General features: G+C 39.8%; 1 protein-coding gene across 1 annotated transcript in view; it reads left to right on the top strand.

Annotated features, from left to right (window-relative positions):
* Positions 1 to 25,747, top strand: part of COL5A2 (collagen type V alpha 2 chain) — a 738,909-nt gene that overhangs the window by 320,992 nt on the left and 392,170 nt on the right. The window contains exon 8 of the mRNA XM_044075160.1: positions 9,411 to 9,482. Within this exon, the coding sequence (XP_043931095.1) occupies positions 9,411 to 9,482 (72 nt within the window). The remainder of the gene's footprint in view (positions 1 to 9,410; positions 9,483 to 25,747) is intronic.

The following is a 25,747-nucleotide window of genomic DNA, read 5'->3' as shown; positions in this document are numbered from 1 at the left end:
GAAGGAATATTAACTGAACTGGAAGTTAGTCAGTGTTTGCTGAATTTTGTTGTTTGCTAGTAATTACAGGTGTGGGGGTAGTCACATTCTTTGATTTCCTGTCCTTGCCTATTTAAGTGGTACAGTGTGAAATATTTTCTGCTTAAAAACCTCAGCTTTGGCCGGCTAAGAACCTGCTGTATTCAACTGGACGTATAAGAGAATTTAAGTACCTTTATCTGCTCTTTTTTTAAACAAATACATTATTTAAATTGATTTTAACTGTGTGGAAGGAATATTAACTGAACTGGAAGTTAGTCAGTGTTTGCTGAATTTTGTTATTTGCTAGTAATTACAGGTGTGGGGGTAGTCACATTCTTTGATTTCCTGTCCTTGCCTATTTAAGTGGTACAGTGTGAAATATTTTCTGCTTAAAAACCTCAGCTTTGGCCGGCTAAGAACCTGCTGTATTCAACTGGACATATAAGAGAATTTAAGTACCCTTATCTGCTCTTTTTTTTCCAAAAAAATACAGTATTTAAATTGATTTTAACTGTGTGGAAGGAATATTAACTGAACTGGAAGTTAGTCAGTGTTTGCTGAATTTTGTTATTTGCTAGTAATTACAGGTGTGGGGGTAGTCACATTCTTTGATTTCCTGTCCTTGCCTATTTAAGTGGTACAGTGTGAAATATTTTCTGCTTAAAAACCTCAGCTTTGGCTGGCTAAGAACCTGCTGTATTCAACTGGACGTATAAGAGAATTTAAGTACCTTTATCTGCTCTTTTTTTTTCAAATAAATACAGTATTTAAATTGATTTTAGCTGTGTGGAAGGAATATTAACTGAACTGGAAGTTTTGACTCTGCTCTTCAGTTAGTCCTACCCACCCTCCCTGTTTTTGTTTTGGTGTTAATCTTAGTGGCCTTGCAACTGCCCGCCCCTCTTGTAAATGTGTGTTTGGATACTCCTTCTGGGCCCATCTCATTTGCTCACTCAACTGAGTGCAGTGAGATCATATTCTGATTTCAGGCACTCCTACTGTGTACAAAGAGAGCATCTGGGAAACAGAAAAAAAAATGTAAGCTTGTTTCCTGCCTTTCCTGTTAAGTAGGCTTCTGAGCCCCCAAGCCCTTCTGTGTTGGATGGAAGCCTTCTAGCTTAATTTTTTTTTCTTATAACTAGCCGGTTTTCTAGTTTCAGCACTCAAATCTGTTTCTTTGATCTCAGCACTTGTTCAGAAAAAAAAAAAAATGTCATCTGCTTTTACTGTAGTTGTGTTTCTACCTACTTTTTTTACTTTTGCATCATCTTAAAAGTACTCAGTTGTATTTATTACTGCTTGGTGTAACTCATTCTAAGCCTTTTGGTTTAAACACTTGGGCTTCGGACCAGTTGTTTTGCACTGAGAGGGTTTGTGGTCTGCACTGTAGTGGCAGAATAGGTAGCTTACATCCTTCTAGGTTGGGAACTGCTGATTGAGGGCTCAGTGTCTGTTATTCTAAAAGTGTATTAATTCTGGTTTAAGCACTTGGGCTTTCAGGCCAGTAATTTTACATTAAGAGGGTTCGTGGTCTGCACTCTTGTGGGAGGAGAGGCTGGACTCTGCCCTTCTGAGCTGGGAATTTCTGGTTGAAGGCTTATAGTGCATGCATATCTGAACTGCTTCTTACTGAAGTTGGTGCACCTTGTTTGCTGTGGCATAGACTGGATTCAGGCCTGCTGGATCTAGCTTTGTTTGTGTAACTTGAGCACTAATCCAGGCATTCTCTAAAGTATTCAATTGTATTTATTACTGCTTGGTAGTAACTTGATTAAAGTGTAGCTATCATTCTAAGTCTTTTGGATTAAGCACTTGGGCTTCAGACCAGTTGTTTTACATTAGGAAGGTTTGTGGCATGCACTGTGGTGGCAGGACAGGTAGCTTTCATCCTTCTAAGTTGGGAACTGCTGATTGAGAGCCCAGTGTCTGTTATTCTTAAAGTGTATTAGTTCTGGTTTAAGCACTTGGGCTTTCAGGCCAGTTATTTTACATTAAGAAGGTTTGTGGTCTGCACTCTTGTGGGAGAAGAGGCTGGACTCTGCCTTTCTGAGCTGAGAATTTCTGGTTGAAGGTTTATAGTGCCTAAATATTTGAATTGTATCTTACTGAAATTGGTACACCTTGTTTGCTATAGCATAGACTAGATCCAGGCCTGCTGAATCTAGCTTTGTTTATATGCTTGTTGTTTGTTTGCTTGTTATTTCCCTGGAACGCTAATTCCACCTAATACGCGGCTTCTCAGCACTTCTGTGGATCACTAGTGATATCTGCATTGCTTACTGTACTTATTTCCTTTTTTCACTTGAAAGAAAGTTACTGTTTGTCATTTTTGCATTTAAGTTACCTGTAACACATTACACTTAAGTTACCTGGCACTTGCTCACTAAAGCAATTATATATAAGTCAGCACTAAAAATTAAAAGCACTACACCCTCACTCCCCACTGGCCCTGGTGTTCAATTATTAAGGAATTCCCAATATTATTCTAGCATGTCCAAAGGTCAGTTGTCAATCTCCTCTCCGGTCCAGCTGGTGAATCTGGGAATATTGAGGCAGTGTTACAACTGCCTCATGTACACAGACAACCCTCTCCTCCTCCCAACAAATTCCAACACATGTGAGAGATGCAACCATATAGCCAAACTGGAGGCTAAGCTCTCTCAACTCAGTACTGGCATAACCAGTCAGGAGGAGAAGGAAACCACACTCACTACAATCCCAGTCTCACATAGACCTACCACGACAGCAAACCAAACACATAATCACACAAAAACATACTCGGAGGCTCTAAATAAAGATCTGCCAAAGCAGCAGAGACCTCCAAAGCAGACACCCAAGCAGCTGCTACCCCAAAACAAAACACGTGCAACACATATCTCACAAAGCCAGTGTGCCGAACAGTCACAGCCCTTAAGACTAAACAACACACCTGATACACTTGTAATAAGTGACTCTATCGTCAGGCACACTGACGTCCCGCTCACCAGGCTGAACAAGGAGAGGGTCACGGTGAACAGCCTGTCGGGCGCTAGGATCCGCCACATAACACAAGCACTCAGGTCACTCCAAGGCAAGTACAAATATGACTCAGTCATTGTCCATGCTGGTGTGAATGACCTGAGACGTACCTCCCTGGACTACATGAAAAGAGACATAAAGGAGCTCTCTGAGCATGTAGCCCAGGCCGGTATGACCCTGACCTTGAGTAGCATCTTACCCTCACCAAGAATGATGCCACAATATGAAGACAAGATGATCAATTTCAATAATTGGCTTAAGTACTGGTGTCATTCAAAGGGGATCCAATGCCTGTCAGCTTGGGATGATATGCTCGACAAGCCATGCTGCATCGCTAGGGACGGCTTGCACCTGTCACCCCTGGGCTTTCGGATATTGGCAAAGGCTCTTGCTACCCCCATAGTGCCTTTTTTAGGCAAGGCTCAAAAGACAAACCCACCTCCATAGGTATCACAAGGGATAAGAAACTAAGAATAATGCTACTCAACGCCAGAAGTTTAAACCTCAAGATGCATGCACTCGAAACTCTCCTTAGCATGGAGAACATCGATATCTGTGCAGTAACAGAAACCTGGTTCAGGGCTCCGGAGAGCACCCCAGCACTACCAGGTTATACCTCATACCATGCTTTTCGGCCCCAAAACTTGCACCGGACCACAAAAGGAGGGGGAGTATCGACATTCATCAAAGATACCCACACCTCCAGGTTGGTAGCAAAGCAGGAAGCATCAGAGACTATCCATGTGCAACTAACAGTGGGTAAAACTGCCTTCCAGTTTATAGCCTGCTACAGACCACCCTCCCAAACCCAGGAACCCCACTCGGCCTTCCTGAGAACACTGGAAAATATGAAGGTCTCTCCAAACACCATTATATTGGGTGACTTCAACTATCCAAACATAGACTGGGAGCATTACTCTAGCTCCAACACCCTAGCCCAAAGGTTCCTAGAATTTATAAACTCAAATGCTATGGAACAACTTGTTACCACTCCCACAAGAGGGGAAAACATACTGGACCTAATGATCACCAACATGGGGACTCTATGCTCCAGACCAGAAGTGTATCCCTCGCTGGTAAGATCAGACCATAAACTAATCTCACTGGATATTCACATCCCAACCCCACCCCCTGCCCAGAAAACCACAGTGAAAAACTTCTCTAAAGCAAATTTCACACTCCTCAAAACTGAGGTGGAATCCTTCAAAGCCCCCGGGCCTGTGGAAAATATGGCCCAGACCGCAGAATCCTTCATAAACACATTCTATGAACACCTTCAGGAATGCATGGATCATGCGATCCCAAATAAAACCAAGACCCAATCCTCCAAAGGCAGACGTCCTGTCTGGTGGACCCCAGCCATAAACAAACTATACAATAGAAGGAGGAAGCTACTAAATGATAGAGCAAAATCCCAAAAAGGGAAGGCATCACTGATCAGTATTAGCAAAAAACTACGGGCACACATAACATTGTCTAAGGCCAGCTTCGAGAGAAAAATTGCACAGGACACTAAGGATAATCACAAGGCTTTCTTTAGTTATGTTAGGAACCTGGGTGGTAATTCCCAGATATGCTCAGAATTAGTCCAAAATGACAAAAAATACACGAACCCACAGACATTGCCAACATCCTAGCTGACAGGTTCAGCGCAAACTTCTCCCCCCCCTCCCCACCAAAAGGGCAAATATCTATCCCAGCAGAGTGCTGCCCCCCTGACATCTCAGATGCTCAGGTAAGAGCCGCCCTCTCCAAAGCAAAAAACACAGCATCAATGGGACCAGACGGTGTTCCAGGCTGCGTCCTACATGAACTCCAAGAAGAGCTAAACCCAAACATAAAACTACTGTTTAATCTCAGCCTTACTACAGGATATGTGCCCAAAGAGTGGTGTACAGCAACAGTGGTCCCTCTCCATAAAAGTGGTGCCTCAACGGATCCTGGAAACTATCGCCCCATAAGCCTGACTAGCTTGGTCTGCAAAGCTATGGAAAGGATCATCATGGACCTCATAAATAAAGATAATGGGGACCTACAAACACTGGATCCTACCCAGTTCAGCTTTGTTAAGGGCAGATCCTGCCTCTTAAACCTGGTTGATTTCTTTGAAACAGTCACCAAGGCCATTGACGAGGGGAAGGTGTTCCACACAGCCTACCTGGACCTCGCAAAAGCCTTCGATACAATACCCCACTCGGGCATTATAGATAAGCTCACCAGCTTAAATATAAACCCCTATGTCACTAGATGGATTGCAAACTGGCTCAAGGACAGAACCCACATGGTTAGAATTGCTGGAGCCATGTCAGACTCCAAACCAGTTACAAGTGGTGTCCCACAAGTCTCAGTCCTGGGACCTCTCTTGTTTGGTATATATTTCTCGGAGGTACAGGCCAACACAGAAGGACTGTGGCTGACCAAGTTCGCAGATGACTGCAAACTGGGCACCATAATCGACTCTCCAGCCGACACAAGCATCCTGCAAAAGGGCCTCATAGAAACAGACAACTGGTGCCAGAGCCATGGCCTCAAGCTAAATGCCAAAAAGTGTATAGTCATCCCCTTTGGCAAAAACAAAGTGCCCACAAATTACCACATAAGTGGTAATCCATTAAGTACAGAAGAAGTAATTAGGGACCTGGGGACCCAAGTTGATAGCAATCTCTCATTTGACAACCACGTGGCCAAAGTGGTTAGAAAAACATTTTATATAGCCCACCTAATCATGAAGAGATTCACATCTAGATCAGGGGACGTCATTGTGCCTCTTTACTCATCCCTCATCAGGCCCATAATTGAGTACAATGCCCCTTTTGGGATGTACCTTACCAGACACCTGCAGCAACCGGAAAGACGCCAAAAGTACCTCACCAAGAGGATCAAAGGGCTCAAACAGATGCCATATACTGCCCAGTTAAAGAAACGCCAGCTCTACTCAGTGGCATACCACCTGTTCAGAGGCGATCTGTGCCTGACGTATAAAGCCATGTCCAACCCGGAATTAATGGACATGCTGCACCTCAGAAAATCCAAATCCCATCGAGCTATGCGCTCGAGAGACTTGAACCTCAGCACTGAAATAAATAGGACATGCTGGAGGGACAGATTCATAACCCAGAGGCTCCCTTCACTCTGGAATAAAATCCCAGTCCAGGTTAGGCAGAGTCCCTCATTGACTCTCTTCAAGAGGAATCTTGATGAGTGGATGGGAGATCGTAGGTTTACCCCGGGTATCATTTCTGTGTCACTGTTAGACAGAGGCACAGTATACTAACCTCGAAAAAGGGCATAGCAAAATAAATTTAAAATGGGTGGCGAAAGCCAAATACATTCTGGCTAGGCTTATAAATGCCCTAGGGCAGATAGCCTAGTATGAACCTATGTACCTATGAACCTAAAGGTTGTATACATTAGCCTGAACTGTCAAGAATTAGACTCCAAGCACTAAAGGGCCAAAAACATTTCCCTGGGGTATGCCAATGGTGACAGCTCTGCTGGTACAGGTTGAATCACCAACTTTCACAGTATGTGTTCTGTTAGTGAGCCAATTGGTTACCCATGTAGTGACATGAGCTTTAATCCCCAGTTGGGAGAGTTTCTCAATGATCCCTGCATAAGGGATTGTGTTCAAACCCTAAGCCAGTTGAGGATAGCCTGTGTGCACTGTCTTGCTTTCATCCCCACCTATCTCACAGAATCAATGGACTGTGACAACATCACAGATCGCCTATCACGTGACTCATCACATACACCTTCCAGACATGGTTGAATACACACTTCAAAACACCCTCCACATGGACTATGTTCCTGTAGAAGGGTGTTTTCAACATGCACACCTTCTTGTCATGGTTGAATACACACTTCAACACACCATCTGCATAGACTATGTTCCTGTAGAAAGGGTGTTTTCAACATGCGTCCATGTGAGTTTGGTGGGGGAACAACACCCAATACATGCATTCTGACTCTTCATCTGTAAAGTAGGCCAACATGTTATCATGGACCTTTTCTAAATGGACATTAGTGATATCCTGGCTGTGTGCAACAGACCTGTGTGAGTTGTTAATGCTACATCATGTCTGTTACATCTGTCTGATGTACTCAAAGAGGTCATCGAGGGCATAAATGATGACAACGTTATCAGCTTTTTAAACTTGACAAGCCCACTGTTTTTGCTTTCCCACAATGCAATGCTTTTAACATTTTTCCTGACTAATTATCCATCTTGAAATGATAGTACTTTAGAACTCCATGAGTTATTTTGCACTTCGTCAGAAAAATAAACATTCTGGTCTTTTCTCCACTGTATTAATAAGTACTGATATTGAATGATAGTGCCTATTAAGCATCTTGTCTTGTGTTCTAGGCTTCTTTTTATTTAATTGTTATGGAAGTGTGGGATTTTATTTATTTTATTGGAGTTTTGGGACTTTATTTTTATATTTCCTCATGTGAAAGGGCATGAAATATGTTTATTTAAAAAGAAGAACAAAAGTAAGACAACCAGCAAAAAAAAAAAAATAAAAATTAATGTTGCAGTTTAAAGCAACTGTAATGTCCTTCCTTTCTTGTGGTACTCAGGGGTCTCATTGGAGTTGTGGGTCCAGCATGGTCACCAAAAGCACCCTTATTGTAATCCCCTGTCAGTCCAGCTAATGGGCATGTAGTTATTGTTCCACTTTATGTAGTAATCTTAAGCAAGCTTATAGTAAATGGATGCATAGTACAATGGAGGAACTAGAGTTATGAGATGTCTGGATTCCACACCACAAGGTTAACATCTTTGTAGATGGATGTCACTTCAGCTGGGGCTACTTACATAAATCAGTAAATGACTGCAGTGCTGCTTGGGCTAGTGTGATACTGGCAGGTTGGTGCCTGAACTACTGACTTGAAAGGAAGCTGACTAACATTGTACACACAAAAAGATGCAGTCATGTTCTCTGCAATCTAAAAGAACCAGTGGACAGGCAACAGCACCCTCATATGGTGCTAACCTGAGAATGCTTAAGTCTTATAACTTGAGCAGTTACTGACCAATAGGTTTATGAGTCTGTACATAGTATGCAGCACACAGTCAACGTATAGCTCTTTATGGACTGGCTCAGAAAACACACCTACAATCATGGACAGTGGGGAACTTACAGTAGTTGTGAGGTTCTAAAGGATCAGGTCACTGAACAGTACTAAATGGCATGGCATTCTAGGCAATATAAAATAGGTTCTGAGTCTGCAGCTGAACAGATATCATAATGGAGTAATTTCTGCAGGGTTAGGGAAGAGAAAGTTAAGAGACAGTGATTTCTGTGATAGATATCCATGTCTCTTCTCACTCTGTCTTTTGCATATCTGAGAACTCAAAGTTAAGTGGTCCAAACTGTCTATAGGAGACCATGATGAATGAATGGAAGTAGTCACAGGGAGTTAAGAAAGATTTAGGTGCACAGGTGCTTAGATCTCAATAACGTATGCACTCTAAATGTGAGAATCACTTATGTTTTGCTAAAAATGGAAGCATTGTTTGATATCCGATGTAATGCAAAACTGTCTGAATAAGGAATAAGACAGAACTCACTGTTTTGTTTTATAACAATAATTTCAAAGAACCTCATAATGCATCAAGAAGTCAGTTTCATCAGATGGATAAAATGCATAGTTTTATTAGAAGTAGATTTTTCACTGTTGTCACATACCTAATCAAAAATGTTCTTATGATTTCCTCTTTTATAATGCAGCATTCATTTATGTTTTCCTTTTAATTACATACGTCAAAAAGGAGTATATTTACAAATCAGTAAAGAATCACTGGGTAACTGTTTGAAATGTCAGGACCCACTATAGTGACCCTTATAATGCTGAAACAGAATGGCTGAATATCCACACATATATTCCAAGTCCGAAATTGCCATTTCTCAGAATATTCCATTTTCTCCAAGGTATGGCAGTCTCGGGTTGGTATTTATAAGGTCAGGGGTGCAGTGGGTTGCTTTCCTGCAAAAAAGAAGTTTTTAGGAGATGAGTGATGTTTGATATTCACTCTTCTCCTGAATTCTAATCTTTTTTTTGGTGTGTATTGGCACTTGGCAATTTAAATGCCATTATTTTAGTAGTGAGCCATGTATTTGGCTATACTTGCTTATAGTAGATGGGGCAGGAGAGTAATAAATACTGAAATGTTTTACCTCATGTATTGCATATAACAGACAGGGAGTGGACTGCACTAGCATTGCCAAGATTAATGCATACTTGATTACGTTTATGCAGTAGAAAAAATAAATTTACATACAGAAAGCTGAACATAGAATTCAGATGCAGCACTTGTCACCAGTAAAGTTTTACTTCACTTACATGTGCTTTTTTTTCTTTTGTAGCCATTTGCAGCTGGAATGCTTGATGACAAATCAGGAGTCAGATCTCAAATGGGATTTATGCATGGAGCATCTGTAAGAAACTTACTTGTATTTATATATTTTCTTTTTTTTTCTTTATTATTTCATTGTTGCTTGCTTTTGTACTTTTTATCCTTTTGTCCTGTCTCGTGATCCTGTTGACTATCTAGCTGCTATTTCCATTTTTTACCTGTGACCAGGTGGACAGCTGTTCATAGTGTAGCCACCATCCTGGCAGACATCAGATATATTTTTCTTTTTTTGGCATAGCATAATTGATGTGAATGTCTGCAATGCCTTCTCCTATGGATGTATGTTTTCCCCTCTCCCACTCCATGAAGGATGCTGCATGGAAACTGCTTGGAAAAGCCAAGCACACATCTCCATCCCACAATGCCACATGCTCTATACCTCTCTCTTGCTCCAGTAGGTGTCAAGTACTGCACTGGGGTAGACCACTTCCCCCTCCCAAAATAGGGGAAGTCATCATTTTTTACTAAAGTATTTTCAAAACTAGATACACATCTACTCATGCAAACAAATAATAATTATATGATGTGAATAATTGCCTTGTGTTTTATGATTTAATTTTAAGATGCATCTAATAGTCACAAAATCATTAAGTCTTGGGACAGTACTGACATTTAATTTCAACTGCTAGTCCAAATCACGCTGTCCTTATACATTGATGTCACTGTGCAGACATCCCATTTCTTTACACAAGCCATGGAGCATCACTTCAGTGGATGATTAGGTGTACCTTACGCCTCAGCTGACAGTTTTCAAACCCTGGGTCCTATACAAACTTTATTTCTTGATAATGCATAATGCATGTGTTCTTTTGGTTTCACCTTTCTAATGATTTTAAATGTATACTTATCAGCTATGGCTTTTTAATTTAACACCACGGAAACAATGTCAAAAATATTTTAATTAAAAAAAATCAGTGTAAAAATGTGAAATCAATTATTTTACACCGACTGGCATTATAATTTCAATATTGTGGGCTCTTCAGCATTACTCGTCCATAGCATTGGCTGACACTTGTGCCAACCTAAATAAAATAAAAAATGAACAGCAGATACACTGAAGAAGGGGAAACCTGAAAGCTTTTTTGTTTTATTCTATTAAATCTGTGAACATATCTGCTGTTCATTTTTTATTTTATTTTGTCTAATTGTATCGATCACAGTTTGCTGTAGCTTCTCCTTTTTTGAATAACTTCTGCCAACCTAACTGGATTCACAGCCATTAAAAGGGAATTGGCCAAGGCAGAACATGACCAAAACCATGGTAATCAGTGAAAAATGTTATGCTCATATTCCCTTTGGAGAAGCCGAGGAAGTCAAAAAACTTAACCAGTGCTATATTCTTGTAACCAAAGCAGAAAACATATTTCACTTAATCCCTACTGCCTATGGGTCTCCCTGTAGCTGTAGACCCTGGGCAACCACCCAAATTGCCCCAGTTATAATATGCAACTGCCCACAATCTCCACAATTTTGTTTGTAGCGTATGAATGTGCCTAGATCGGTGCCTGGATCACTGACTATCACATTAGGAGGATCAAAGTTAAGCATTCATTGAAAATAAAAGCTGAAGCTAAAGATAGTTTCAAACCCTTCCTTAACTATGCCAGGAAACTAAGAAACTACATTCAACAATAATATGAGCTAATTCACAACATTCAAGTAGCCAAGCCCAAGAGCGAAAAGTGACACTGCAAGAAGAAAAAACCTTAAATGCCACTACCCCTCCCCCCAGGCTTTAATGAGTACATATCGATCAGACCTATTTTAAAGTTGAAAGCAGGTATTGTTTGATTTTTATTGCGAAATGACATGCATTTTTTTAATATACAAAGCAACTAATGCAATTTTATTATTGGCATTAACTTCTATGTTTGTATATATGTTTTTTAGCTTTTAGTATTCAAAATGCACTAGGATTTTATGAAGGTAACAAAATGTTTTGTAACTTTTTATCTTGCATTTTGGCCACACCTTTCTTAGAAAGTGAGATGTTATATAACATGCCTTGCACTTGGGCCCCACCCCCTCAAGGAAGTGAGGTTAATCCCTTAAGGAAGTGATGTTTTATGGTATTGAAAGGCTGTGAGGTAGTGTATCTGTTTGCCTGATGATGTTTCTGTAGCACTGGAAATGAAAGCGCTTACATTTTTTTATTAAAATACAATGTTGTGGCATTGGAGCAGTGTGTTTTCTTCTTAATTCTTATCATTACCCATTCTGGCCCTATGGATACTCCTAAAATACTAGCTGACAAAGTTTGCAGAGATTTTGCACCAGCTGTAGTCTCTGACATTTTGCATAGCTCTGAGTCCCAGGGCACCCATAAAATGACTATTAAACAACTCCTAACAGCTCTTTCTAAGGACAAAATAACCACATCCATGCGACCAGATAATACATGAGGATCCCTTCTTATAAATACATTCTATCAGAGCCTTCCTACATATTAAGCTTCCCCAAAAGGACATATTGCAAAGGCTTAGAAAACAGCCATTGTAATGTCCTTACACATAGCTGACCCTCTCTTAGGCTCTAGTAACCATAGACCCATCATTCTAATAAATCTAATTACAAAGCCATAAAATACATCATGGCATGCTTCATAAACTAAAACATTACTAACTTCATTTCTCTGGACTCAGTTTTGCTTTGTCAAGGATATGTCATGCCTACTCAACCAAGTAAACTTAATTGTAAATGGTATAAAAGCTGTAGATCATCACCATACAGTTTGCACAGACTACCTCAATTTGACAAAGGCCTCCTTGTACAGGTATTGTAAGTAAGTTTAAAAAACAGAAACCCTTCTATTGTGAGGTGGCTAGTAAATCAGTTGTCCATCAGAACCCATGTAGCTGAAGTAACAGACGTCACCTCTGAAAGTAAATTGTTCACTGATGGTACCTGAAGGTATCCCCTCAGAGCTTTATGCTGGGTCTTCTATTTGGTATTTACTTCTCTAAAGTTCATATTACAAAGTGGGACCTATGGCTTACTAAATCTGCTGATGACTGGTAGTTGGGTGTTGTTGTTCACTCATTTTCCAATATCACTTCACTACAATGAAGAACTGATCACATTTGGTAAGCAAAACTGCTCTGCAACCCATAACTTACATGACACCTTTATCCTGATTGATTTGATCATGAGAAATCTTGGTACCCATGTATAACATTCACTGATCGTTGACTATTGTGTCTCAACAATAGTTAGAAAATTGTTATATAGGGCACAATTAATATCCTAAGGCATCTCATCCTTTTTCAAAAGAAGTTTAATTCCGTTGCACTCAGCCCTAATCAGACCAGTTAAACAGAATAATATCTTGTTTGGTATGTAGTCATCGAAAACATCACACATTTCAAAAGATGCCAGTGAATCTTATGTAAAAAGATCACAGTCCTCAAGACCCTATGTTACCAAGACTGGCTTGAAACCATATCCCTACTACTTCTGAAAATTTATATTTAACATTTCAGGCCATGAAAAGCAAGACCTCCTTGAACTTCTACAGCTCCATAAAATTAATTGCTCTGCAAACATAAATACTAAAGGTCAGAACTGCAGTTGGCTCATCTAGTGCCCAGTGCCATTCCCTGATTTGGTGCACCTCAGATGCAAGGGACCAGGTCCATCATTTTCACTGATCTTCTATGTTCTTCTACTGAGGAGCAAAGAAAAAATTAAAAAAGTCCTTCTTTCCTGATTGCTAGGTTTGTTGTTCTCCCAATCTTCTGTGCTCCTCAGCTATTGAGGAGAAGAATAAAATTCTATTCTTGAAACTGTAGCAGGTAGCTTGCTACATTTGTAGCACGTGTATTGCACAACCTACACTATACAGAAGTTGAAGCAATTAAGTGCTTCAGTTCTGCAGTCTATGAAAGTAGTATCAAGATTCATATCTGTATTGGCAGTACAGAAACAAATTCTGTTATTGCACCACCAATTGATCAGTATTATGCAGGCCATGCCCATTGTGCCCCAGGTGACTCCTCCTTTCCCCACCCTAGCTACTTTTCCGCTAAATGTCTAAATCTTCTCCAGTAAGTAAAGGTGATACATTGGTGGCATAAACTCTTCTTCCAACCTATACTCCTTCTCTGGAATAAGTTAAAAATACATCTCAAACAGAGTGAAAGCCTCACTACCTTTAAAATAAGCCTTGAAAACTGTACTGGTATCCACAAATTCTCTCCTAGCTTAACCTGTATCACCTTCCTTTAAGGAAGAGAATTTTGATGACGGTGGGTGCAGGTAAGACATGTTTGGTTCTTGGACTGAATATTCTTGCATATTCTGTGAGGCTATGATTCCATGATTCATTGATTTGTTGATTTATGCTGTATTGCACCATGATTAGTAGTCGATCTTGAGTCATGCAAGCACCACAGCTTCCCACTTTTTCCATGTGGTGGGTATACACACATCAGAGGCAATGCAGGTGTAAAGCTTGTGCATCTTGGGAACTTATGGTGAGCCCAGACAGGGATAACAGGTGTTGAAGAACCAACCTGCACTGATGATGTTATGCATTAAGCTTGTAACTCCACAAGGGCTTATGACATTTATGATGTGGACGAGTCTTTCTGCAGTGTTGCAGTCAGTGCTACTGCATAATCAGACTTTACCTTCTGCACAGTGCCATTATCCTCACTCATTGGAGACCAGCTAACATCAGGCATATGTTATCCAGTTATGCTGGTCCCCCTACCAACTGGTGCCTCTGGTGGAATCATAAACATGATACTACTGGCAACACTCACATATATCTATACCCCACAATGACATGCAAAGTGGTTGACAACACTGCATGTTTATAGCATATGGAGACATATATATGTTCACATGTGGATTGTAGCAGTTGCAACCCATATGTACCTGAAAGGACAGATATGCAAAAGTTCCTTGATAAGTCAGCCCAGTCACTCATATGGTACACTGCCCAATATATATATATTTACTCACATTATAACCTGGCAAGCCCCTGGCTGACACTCAAGTGGCAATCGCTAGTCCAGCTCCCACATCAAGGATATGACAGCTGGCCCACCATTCCCAGACAGTGACAGCAAGAAATTCTCTGTCTCTGTGAGCCATTTATGTGTTGCTGGTACACCTCTTGTGGTAGACATGTCCTAGCAATGTCCCCTGCCTTGTCTTTTGCAGCTAGTATTATATTCATTACTTTTTCCCACGCCTTTTGCATAGACCAGTTATGGCTGCCCATTGCATTCACATCCTGCACTGCTCTCTGACACAGCTGGTCACTAACCGGCTATTGAACTTTTGCTCAGGATGTGAATGCTACACATACAGAGGGCCTACATTAGTCACATCAGTTTCCAGTGTACTGACATTTTCCAGTCATTTCCTTCTTTGAATACTAATTGCAGGCCCTGTACAGCTGCAGATTACATATAAGTTAATGGGTATGTCAAACAGTCGGTGAAAATCATCCACTGTCTCTATTTCCCCTATCCTTGAGCATGTTATCAGACTCCTATACTGCTGTCAGAACCTCCATATAATGTCTGCTACAGTTAGCATGGGTTCCTGCATCCCCTTCTTGCATCTGCCTATTGGCCCCATATAGTGGTATGCACCCCCTGTTACATACTCCTGCTTACAATGTTCTGCATTGTTATCCTGTGTACAGGGGTTTTGATGTCACTTGTGTCCTTGCTTTGCCTAAGGTGCTTTGTGCAGAGGGGACTGCAACACCTCCACAGCAGGACATGACAGTACCAAGGCACTGTGATATGTTCCTCTCACATATGAAACAGGTTTTGATTACACTACTGAAATATATTACCAGGTATGTTTTTTGACTTAAATGCTTTTATATCCACTTCCAAGCAATTACTATGTAAAAAAAATAGCTATATTCTAGAGATGTTCATCTGTTAGTGGTCTTAAACTAAAAGGCAATCAAGTTTTATATAATGCTAATAAGGGCCTCATAATGCTGGTGATTATGACAATGAGTCACTTTAGTGCCAGTGTTTCTGAATAGCATTTAGAATGCAATATGCTACCAAACACAGCTGGTCATAGTCATGCTTCGTATTGCTCTACGGAAGCTTTTGTCTAGTATGTTTACAGACACAGCCTGTGTGAATCTGTAGAGCAGAAAAAAATCCAACGTCCAGAAAACTTCTTTATTCACAAAGCAAAGCTATGCCCTTCTTCAATACTAGAGCCACAGAATTGCACTACAAAGGTTTGTTAGTGCTGCAATTGCTGTTATGTTGTGTTTCTCATGTTGTTTGAATGTGTGTTCTTGCACAACAGACTCCATATTACTACCTGAGTGAACCTGCGTTGCAATCTAGTTTTCCTCAGGTACTGAGAACTGCAGGGCTGCTGCATGATATGCTAAGGAGCATAAGATTTATTTGTCCTTCATGCACAAGTATTGTTCTGAACACATGCTGCAGTGGTATGATGGCACTCTGTGTAAGCTAGATGAGAACATGGATATATGTGTATATATACATATATATATATATATATATATAGATATATATAAACAAATATAGATATATATATATATATATATATATATATATATACATATATATATATATATATATATATATACTATATATATATATATATATATATATATATATATATATATAGATCTAGGACTATTGATCAAAAGATCAAAAGTCCAAATCCATTCCCACCGAACAAACTTTAACGAAAGCGCTTTCATCGAAAAAGCACTTTCATTAAAGTGTGTTCCACAAAAAAAAAAAAAAAACACTAAATTAACATTTTTGCAGGGGGGCAAGCCCCCCTGCACACCCCATGTAGGCCCCCCACATCCCCCTACTTAAATATTCTCCTTCCGAGATCGCACTACATTGAAGAAAAGGGAATTTTCCCTTATCCGCACCATAGTACGACCTCGGCAACAGTCATACTTACGCGATAGTGCTTCTTTGGTGAAAAGCACTTTCGTATAGGTATGCTCGCCCGTAATGGATTCGGACTTTTGATCTTTCGATCAAAAGTCCTACATCTATATATATATGTATATATATATATATATATATATATATATATATATATATATATATATATATATATATATATATATATATATATATATATATATATATCTCTCTCTCTCTCTCTATATATATATATATATATATATATATATATCTATATATATATATATATATATCTATATCTATATATATATCTATATGTATATATATATATATATATATATATATATATATATATATATATATATATATATATATATATATATATATATATATGTATATATACATATACACACAGATCACTTCAGAATTTCGAAATCCAAAAACTTTGAATTTCATATGGTTGAGACCATATGATCAAAGTTTTAGAACTTTGAAACTCTAACATAAAATCCAAAAGAAACAGAAAACCATGTTCCTCAATTTTTTTGCACGGGGACAAGCCCCCCATGCACCCCCCCGGCTATTTAAATATACCAATTCCGAGATCACACTACAGAGAGGAAAAGGGAGAATTTCCCATTCAGTGCTGTATGCAGATCTCCGCTCAGAATTTCAGAGTTCTAAAACTTCGAAGATATGGTCTCAACCATATGAAATTCGAGTTGTTGGGAATTTGAAATTCAGGAGGGAACCCATATACACATATAAAAAGTGTACACACCCCTGATTAAATGCAAGGTTTTTGAGATATAAAAAATGAGACCACAATAAATCATTTCAAAACGTTTCCCAGCTTTAATGTGACCTATAACTTGTACAATTCAATTGAAAAACAAACAAATCTTTTACGGGAAAAATGTAAAAAATAGAAAATGTACAATAATCTGGTTGCATACGTGTACACACCCTTAAACTAATACTTTGTTGAAGCACCTTTTGATTTAATTACAACATTCAGTCTTCTTGGGTAGGAGTCTATCAGCATGGTACATCTTGACTTGGTAATATTTGCCCATGCTTCCTTGCAAGAGCACTCCAAATCTGTCAGATTGTGAGGGCATCTCTTGTGCACATCCATCTTCAGGCCACCCCACAGATTTTCTATTGGATTTAGGTCTGGGCTTTGGCTGGGCCATTCCAAACTTTAATTTTCTTCTAGTGAAGCAATTCTTTTGTTGGTTTGGATGGGAGCTTGGGGTCATTGTCATGCTGAAAGGTGAAATTCCTCTTCACCTTCAACTTTCTAGCAGACGTTGAAGGTTTTCTTCAAAAGTGACTAGTATTTGGAATGGTTTATAATTCCCTCCACCTTAACTAAAGCCCCAGTTCCAGCTGAAGAAAAGCAACCCCAAAGCATGATACTGCCACTGGAATTTTGGCTAAAAAGTTCAATCTTGGTCTCATCAGACCATAACACATTTTCCCACATGCTTTTGGGAGACTTGTATTGTTTTGCAAATTTTAGCTAGGCCTGGATGTTTTTCTGTGTAAGAAAAGGCTTCCGTCTTGCAACCCCACCCCATAGTCCAGACATATGGAGAATACGGGAGATTGTTGTCACATATAGTACATAACCATTACTTGCCAGAAATTCCTGCAGTTCCTTCAGTGTTGCTGTAGGTCTCATGGCAGCCTCTCTGACCAGTTTTTGTCTAGTCTTTTCATCAATTTTGGAGGGACGTCCAGTTCTTTGCAACATCACTGTTGTCCCATATTTTCTCCACTTTTTGATGACTGTCTTCACTGTGTTCCATGGTATATCCAATGCTGTGGAAATTTTTTTGTACCTTTCTCCTGACTGATAACTTTCAACAATGAGATCCCTTTGATGCTTTGTAAGCTCTCTGTTAACCATGGCTTTTGCTGTAGCAGGCAACTGAGTAAATGAAAGGAAAATCCCACTAGGACAGCTGAACTTTATTTAGGGTTAATTAGAGCCTCTTCAATTGATTGGTGGTCCCCTGCCATAAACAAACTCTACAACAGAAGGAAGAAACTGTTGCAAAAGAGAGTATAATTCCATGAGTGGAGGAGCTCCCTGGTCAGCCTCAGTAAGAAGCTGAGATCCCTTATAAGATTCTCCAAAGCTAGCTACACAAACAAAATTACCACTGATTGTAGGGACAACCACAAAGCATGCTATACCTATGTCAAGAATCTCATGGCAACACCCAGACCTGCTCTGAGTTAAAGCACAGCGGCATGAAAATTACAGAACCAACTGATATTGCCAACATCCTGGCAGATAGGTTCAGTGCTAACTTTACCCTGCCCTCACCCTCTAAAGGGCCCATATCTATACAGGAAGAATGCAGAGTCCCTGTAATCACAACTACTCAGGTAAAAGCTGCACTGTCTAAAGCCAAAAACACAGCATCCATGGGACCAGACAACATCCCAGGCTGCATTTTACACTAACTTCAGAATGAACTGTCTCCCCACCTAAGCACCATGTTCAATCATAGCCTCACGACTGCCTTTGTGCCCACTGAATGGTGCACAGCAACAATTATCCCACTACACAAAGGGGGAGCCACCACTGATCCTGGTAACTATCACCCTATTAGCCTGACAAGCCTGGTCTGTAAGGCCATGGAACATATCATCATGGAACTCATAAACAAAGACATTGGTAACCTCCAAACTCTGGACCCCACTCAGTTCGGGTTTGTGAAAGGCAGATCATGCCTGCTGAACCTGATCGACTTCTTTGAGGCAGTCACCAAAGCTGCAGACAGGGGTAAGGTGGTTCACACAGCCTATCTTGATCTCGCCAAGGCTTTCGACACCATCCCCCATTCTGGAATTATAGCTAAACTCTCTAAACTAGGTATAAATCCCTACATCACAAGATGGGCTGCCAACCGACTCACTGATAGAATCCACACTGTAAAAGTTACAGACTCCAAATCTGACTTCAAGCCAGTGACAAGTGGAGTACCACAGGGTTCAGTCCTGGGACCTCTCCTGTTTGATATCTACTTCTCTGAAGTACAGGCTAACACAGAAGGCCTTTGGCTAATGAAGTTCGCAGATGACTGCCATAGTCGAGTCCCCAAATTATGTGGACATCCTACAGAAGGGCCTCACTCAGACAGATGCCTGGTGTCAGAGCCATGGCCTCAAGTTCAATGCCAAAAGGTACATTGTCATCCCCTTTGGTAAAAACTCTGTACCTATGAACTACCACATAGGCGGCAGTCAACTTAATGCTGAATGTGTGATAAGAGACCTTGGGACCCAGGTGGACATAGTCTCTCCTCTGATAATCACATCACCACAGTAGTCAGTAAATCCTTCTATGTGGCACACCTCATCACAAAAGGGTTCTCATCCAGGAAAAAAAGGTAATTGTTCCCCTCTACTCAACACTCATTAAACCCATTATAGAGTACAACGCCCCTTTTAGAATGTACCTCACAAGACATCTGCAGCAGCTGGAAAGGCCACAGAAGTACCTCACAAAGAGGATTACTAGCCTCAAACAGATGCCCTACGCAGACCGTCTCAAAAAACTCCAGCTTTACTCCGTCACATATCACCTACTCAGAGGCGATATCTGTTTAACATACAAAGCTATGTCAAACCCAGAGCTGTTGGACATGCTCCACTTAAAGAAATCCCAGTCCCTCTGAGCTACATGCTCTAGGGACCTAAACCTTGTCACCACAATAAACAGAACATGCTGGAGGGATAGATCTCTGTCCCAGAGGCTTCCCATACTCTGGAACAAGCTACCCGTCTATGTCAAGCAAAGTTCCTCATTAGCTCTCTTCAAGAAAAATCTTGATGAGTGGATGGGAAATAGAAAATACACCCCGGGGATCACTTCTGTGGCTCTGCTCAACAGGGGCAAAGGAAAATAACTTTCTTGGGTGGCGTAAGCCAGGGAACTTTGTTGGCTAGGCTTACTTAGACTCTTGGGAAGATAGCCTAGTACCTACCTATGAATCTATGATGGCAGGTGTGTACCCAAGAAGACTGAATGCTGTAATTAAATCAAAAGGTGCTTCAACAAAGTATTAGTTTAAGGGTGTGCACACTTATGCAACTAGCTTATTGTATTTTTTTTATTTGTTTTATTCCTCCCCCCTAACAGATTTGTTTGTTTTTCATTTGAATTGTACAGGTTATAGATCACATTAAAGGTGGGAAAAGTTTTGAAATTATTTATTGTGGTCTCATTTTTTATATTACAAAAACCTGGCATTTTAACAGGGGTGTGTACACTTTTTATAGCCAAGGAGTCAGATTGGAACAGATCACATATCACAGGAGGCAGAAATGACTCTCCAGACAGCATTGTGCATAAACCATGTGTGGCACTCCATTATTTCACTGCCATTATATGTGTACCATAACTGATTATTAATGTGTTCCTTTTTCTTCCACTTTTAAGGTTATGTTGGAGACTTTACAGCACCAGCACTAGCCTCAGCATGAGGCAGCAGATGCCTGTGGTCCTATCACCAGTGGTAACTAGGTCTGTCTCTCAGCAGGGGAGATTTACCATGCTCATTCTGCTAAACATGACTCAGATTGATTTATAGTAGCCTCAGTGACCACTTCTCAGGAAGTTATGTGTAGGTTCAGCTTTTCATGGTGGCCAGAAAGGTCTTCTGTTATCTCTTTGCATCAGTTGTGCAGGCTGATGTTATCTGAGACATGTTGAAATCTGAGTGCCTGCCTCAACACTATAGACTATGACTGCCCCTAGGTATGACTTGTCATGTTGCATGTCCAGCAGACCTGGACCACCAATCCACTAGAAGAACAACCTGCCCATAACATCAGTTTTGGAGGTGACTGATTGCTGGCTGTTGCCCTCCTGGCTTGCCTAGCATTTAGCCATGGCTCTTGCCCAGTTTCATTCCTGATGCCTCCTCCACACCATTGTCACAATCCTGGTAACTTGTTCTTAGTGCAACCCTCCCCATCACCAGTTGTCCATCCTTTCTCAGTTTCTGTCCATCTACTTTTGGTCCTCATCTTTTGCCTGCATGCCACCCAATGTATGAATACATTGTTTGTTTGTTTGCTCCCAATGCTTTCTCTTCTTTTGCTTTCTCTTTCCTGATTATTTTCTTCTACCTACCCTACCAGCCTTTGTTCTTCATATATTGAAATTGGGGCTCTCTACTCCAAAAAAAAACAACCTTGCATTCACTTCTAATATATTCCTTATGATTATTCTTGTGTGTTTTCTTTATAATGCTACACTGTAGTTTCCTGATTTCTTATATTCCACTTTCCTTCCTCTGTAGGCTATCTTTAGTGACAGCTGTGACATGCCATACTATGCCTATAGACATGAATGAACTATGCTATTGTAGCTTGCCTTGGTGGTTACATCTGCCACATCAGTCACATGGTCTTCTTAGGATTACTCATCGTCTGTGTCACCTTAGCATTGCTCTTCCCTCTGACGTGGCATTTGTATTTTATTATGCCATCTTATCAGTCCTCTGCTTAGTACGTATATTCTGTGCTGACACCGATACTTATAGTATTAGCTGTGGGCCACCTCATGTTGCCTTTTTCTTACCATTTAGCTTTGCACAGGTGTGAAACATTTGTCTATGAATCCACACAATTATGTTAAAAATATCAAACTATATAATCCAGTCTTACCATTAATAAAGCATGCTGTACAGATCTAGCTATATTAGACACCTAAAAAAAACAGTTACCATTGACAGATCTGTGGTAGGTAGGGAAAGACTTGTGTGACTCTATTTGGTTCAGTTATGCTCTATTTGATAAAATGTGCTTGAGACGTGTGATTTAATATAATTATTCCAAATAATTTCCGTATCTCCTTCCTATGTATTCCACTAGTGTCCCTAGAATTCTTATTTTTTGTATACTTTTGAACTGGATATTGCTGTAAATATCTCTGTGTTTGAATGCCACTATGTCATTTATTCATCTAATTTTCTATTAAAATAACATTAATAGATAAAGAGTACACACAATTTTAAAACAAACATTTTATCCAATAAATTGTCACAATTATAGACCTGTAATAATTATTCAACAACACTATTATATTCTAAAGCCACAACTGGGGTGGCCTAATGGTTAAGTTGTTTGCCTTACAAACGCAAGGTACAGGGTTTGAGTTTCACAAGGGATAATTGGCTAGGCTTAAAATGGCTCACAAGGGCAGTTAGCTTATTACTAACCTATGAACTGAATTCCATTATAAATATTTACTGTTATTCACACCTTAGTGTAGAGTACTGGGTTGTTATTCAATATTTTGTGTGCGTATATCTTCCCCAATAAAACTACACCCTCTTGCAGAGTAAGATATTCCACACAGTGTCTCTTGTTCTGTTTCATTTCCCAATACCTGGGGTACAGGATTTGATTTCCTTAGCCCTCATTTCAATATTGCCTAAAATTGAGCAAGTCTCTTAACCAAACTTTGCTCCCGGGTGACCCTTAAAAAGGGACTATGTGCCTAATGGGCCTACCTGGTTAACAAAAGGGTCTTACTATTGTTGTTGTTATTATTAGTGGTAGTACTATTATCTTACAAAGTACATTCTGGTTCACATTTACTTGTCTGTATTTTTTAAGATGGACATTTTTATAGTGTGCAGACAAAATTATGCAACAATGTGCTTGTTACAGATACAAAGTGCAATGTGAGTCTTATAAGACATTTCTCAAAAATGGTTTATCAATAAAACTGAATAATTTTGTATTTCATTTTTAATTTAATTTAGATTTGTAATACTATTTAAGGTTGGTATAGAGGCATAGCCACAGCTGCATTAAAGCAGATGGAAATGGTAAACATTTTTTTTGGGGGGTGGGGTAATTGAACTGACGTTTTGATGAGCTGTCCTTGTTCGATTTCATTATTCATAGGCTGTGCTACAGTGCCTGACTGTACCAGTGTGCCATTGTATCCATATCTGCACTGAGTTATTAGAATTGTTTTTGTATTTCTTGATTAATTTATTTATCAAGTTAGTCCCACTAGTATGGGTTATATTCAGTGGATAATGAGGTGGGAGTCATATTGGCAAGGCACATTTGTCCAGGAAACTGGTGAAATTCTCCTTCTATTTTTGATAAATGCTTTTGGATCTCTTATATCCACCTGTCCAACCACCATCTGTGGCAACAGAACTTCAGTTTGACACCTCCTCCTTAAACTAAAACCTTGCTCCTACATTCTTCATAATCTGGCTCCATCCTTCCTTAAAATGGCTGCCGACAGCATTGCCCTCCCCATTTCCATTCTTATCAACAGTATCATCCAAGAAGCCTATGTGCCCTCACTCTGGAAGAAAGTTTTTGTCAGCCCTCTCCACAAAGGTGGCAATAACACAGACACTACTAACTTCCATCCTATAGCTTTTCTCTCACCTCTTCTAAAATCCTCGAAAAGTGCATTCATCACCAATTCTTGCCATACCTAACACACAGTCATCTTCTTACCCCAACACAACATGGCTTCAGACCTGGCCACTGCACTACCACTGCTATTCTGTCCTTTCTTGACACCATTAATCGTTGTTGCAACTCTGGGAAAATCGTATCCCCCCTTTACTTAGATCTCTCCAAAGCCTTTGACACTGTCTCACATTCTCTTCTCTTATCTCAACTTTCTTCCTTCGGTTTCTCTCTTTCCTTCATATCCTGATTAACAAGGTATTTCTCCAATAGACAACAAACTGATAAATGGAAAAATTCCACTTCATCCTTTCTCAACAATCCCTCCGGCATTCCCCAAGGCTCTATTCTTGACCCCTTACTTTTCAATATTTTCTTTAATAACTTTCACAAATCCATAGGTAATGCAACACTGATCCAGTATGCTGATGATTCCATAATCATCTGTACAGCAAACTCTCCCTCCGAACTCCTTCAAAAAACCCAAACAGCCTTCTCCAAAACAAAAACTTAGATGCTAAACAACCATCTTGCTCTCAATGCTAACAAAACAAAAATCATGATATTCTCTCTTTCAAGAAATTTCACCATAGAAAAAAGCTCCTTTACAATAAAAAGCCAGAATAACACTCTAATCAATACTGTACCTCACATTAAACTACTTGGAGTTACCATTGATGAAAATTTAAAATTCGATATCTACATCCAAAATAATATAAAAAAACCCACTAAAAACTAGGTCTGCTGTAGAGACAAAATCAAGTTCTAACCACTTCAACCAGACGTACTCTAACTTCCTCCTACCTGCTCTCCTGTCTTATGTATGGTGCCCCTCTACATACTCATCTCCAAATTAGCCTAAAAAACAAACCGGAAGCCTGCTTTAACAAAGTCTGTAAATTTGCTACAGGGTCCAAATACTCTACCCATCACTGCCATTCCCTCCACTCCCTAAACTGGCTTGAGCTTCCTAATTACCTGAAATTCATACAACTCATTACTGCTCACAAATTCATATTCTAACCCTCCACCTACCCCTCCCTTTCATCTATCTAAACCCCTTTACTCCCCTGTCGTACTCTTAGATCTGAAAACCAAAACCGTCTTAAAATCCGTAAACCCCCATGCCCTCCAGGCCAATTACTTCTACCACAGTTCTTAGTTAAACTTTGGAATTCTCTGCCCCCTCCCTCTGCTGTACTCACAACCACTCTAATTTCAAATCTCTCCTCCATTCTTACTTTACCTCAGACTGGGATTGTTCCTGCTCCCTTCCCACCTAAATTACACTGCTGTCTTTTTCACACCTCCCTTCAATTTCATCTATCACCTTTGATCACCAACATTATTGTTAGAACAAACACTAAACTTGTATAAACACTTTATGACTTACACTTTTAATTATATTCTCTGTATTACTTTTAACTTTATCAATATTTTAACATTTGTGTTTTTAAATGTACACTCCCTGTTTTTGTATTTGTATTTTAAATTGTATGTTTATGCTTTTGTATATTGTATATTTCATACTGTACTTATGTTATATTCTTTTAACTGCTTTTGGAGCTTTCCTCCCTGGGCCTCCACTGAAAATGGGCTCTGCTTGGCCCAGTGGATTTTCCTGGTCATCAAACTGGAAATAAATAAATAAATAAATAAATCTAAAGGATGATACCTCAAGAGTTCAGAACCCCTCTTATGCTGCACTACAGTGTCAGGAGCAAAAAAATATGAATCATAACACTCAGTGTGGGATGAGAACCCACAACTTTTCAATATTTTGGGATGAAAGTCATGCATGCTGTTTCCTGAATAAATTACACTGACCAATATTGTCCCTACATTAACTATAACCAATGTTAGAAACTCTTAAAATAAAAACAAAGGAACAAACAATAATTCAAAATGTTATCCT

This window comes from Protopterus annectens, chromosome 6.part0, assembly GCF_019279795.1.
Source record: "Protopterus annectens isolate FY-2018-M chromosome 6.part0, PAN1.0, whole genome shotgun sequence".
NCBI classification, from domain to species: domain Eukaryota; kingdom Metazoa; phylum Chordata; order Ceratodontiformes; family Protopteridae; genus Protopterus; species Protopterus annectens.
The sequence above is the reverse complement of the archived record's forward strand: the minus strand, read 5'-3'. Positions and strand labels throughout refer to the sequence as shown.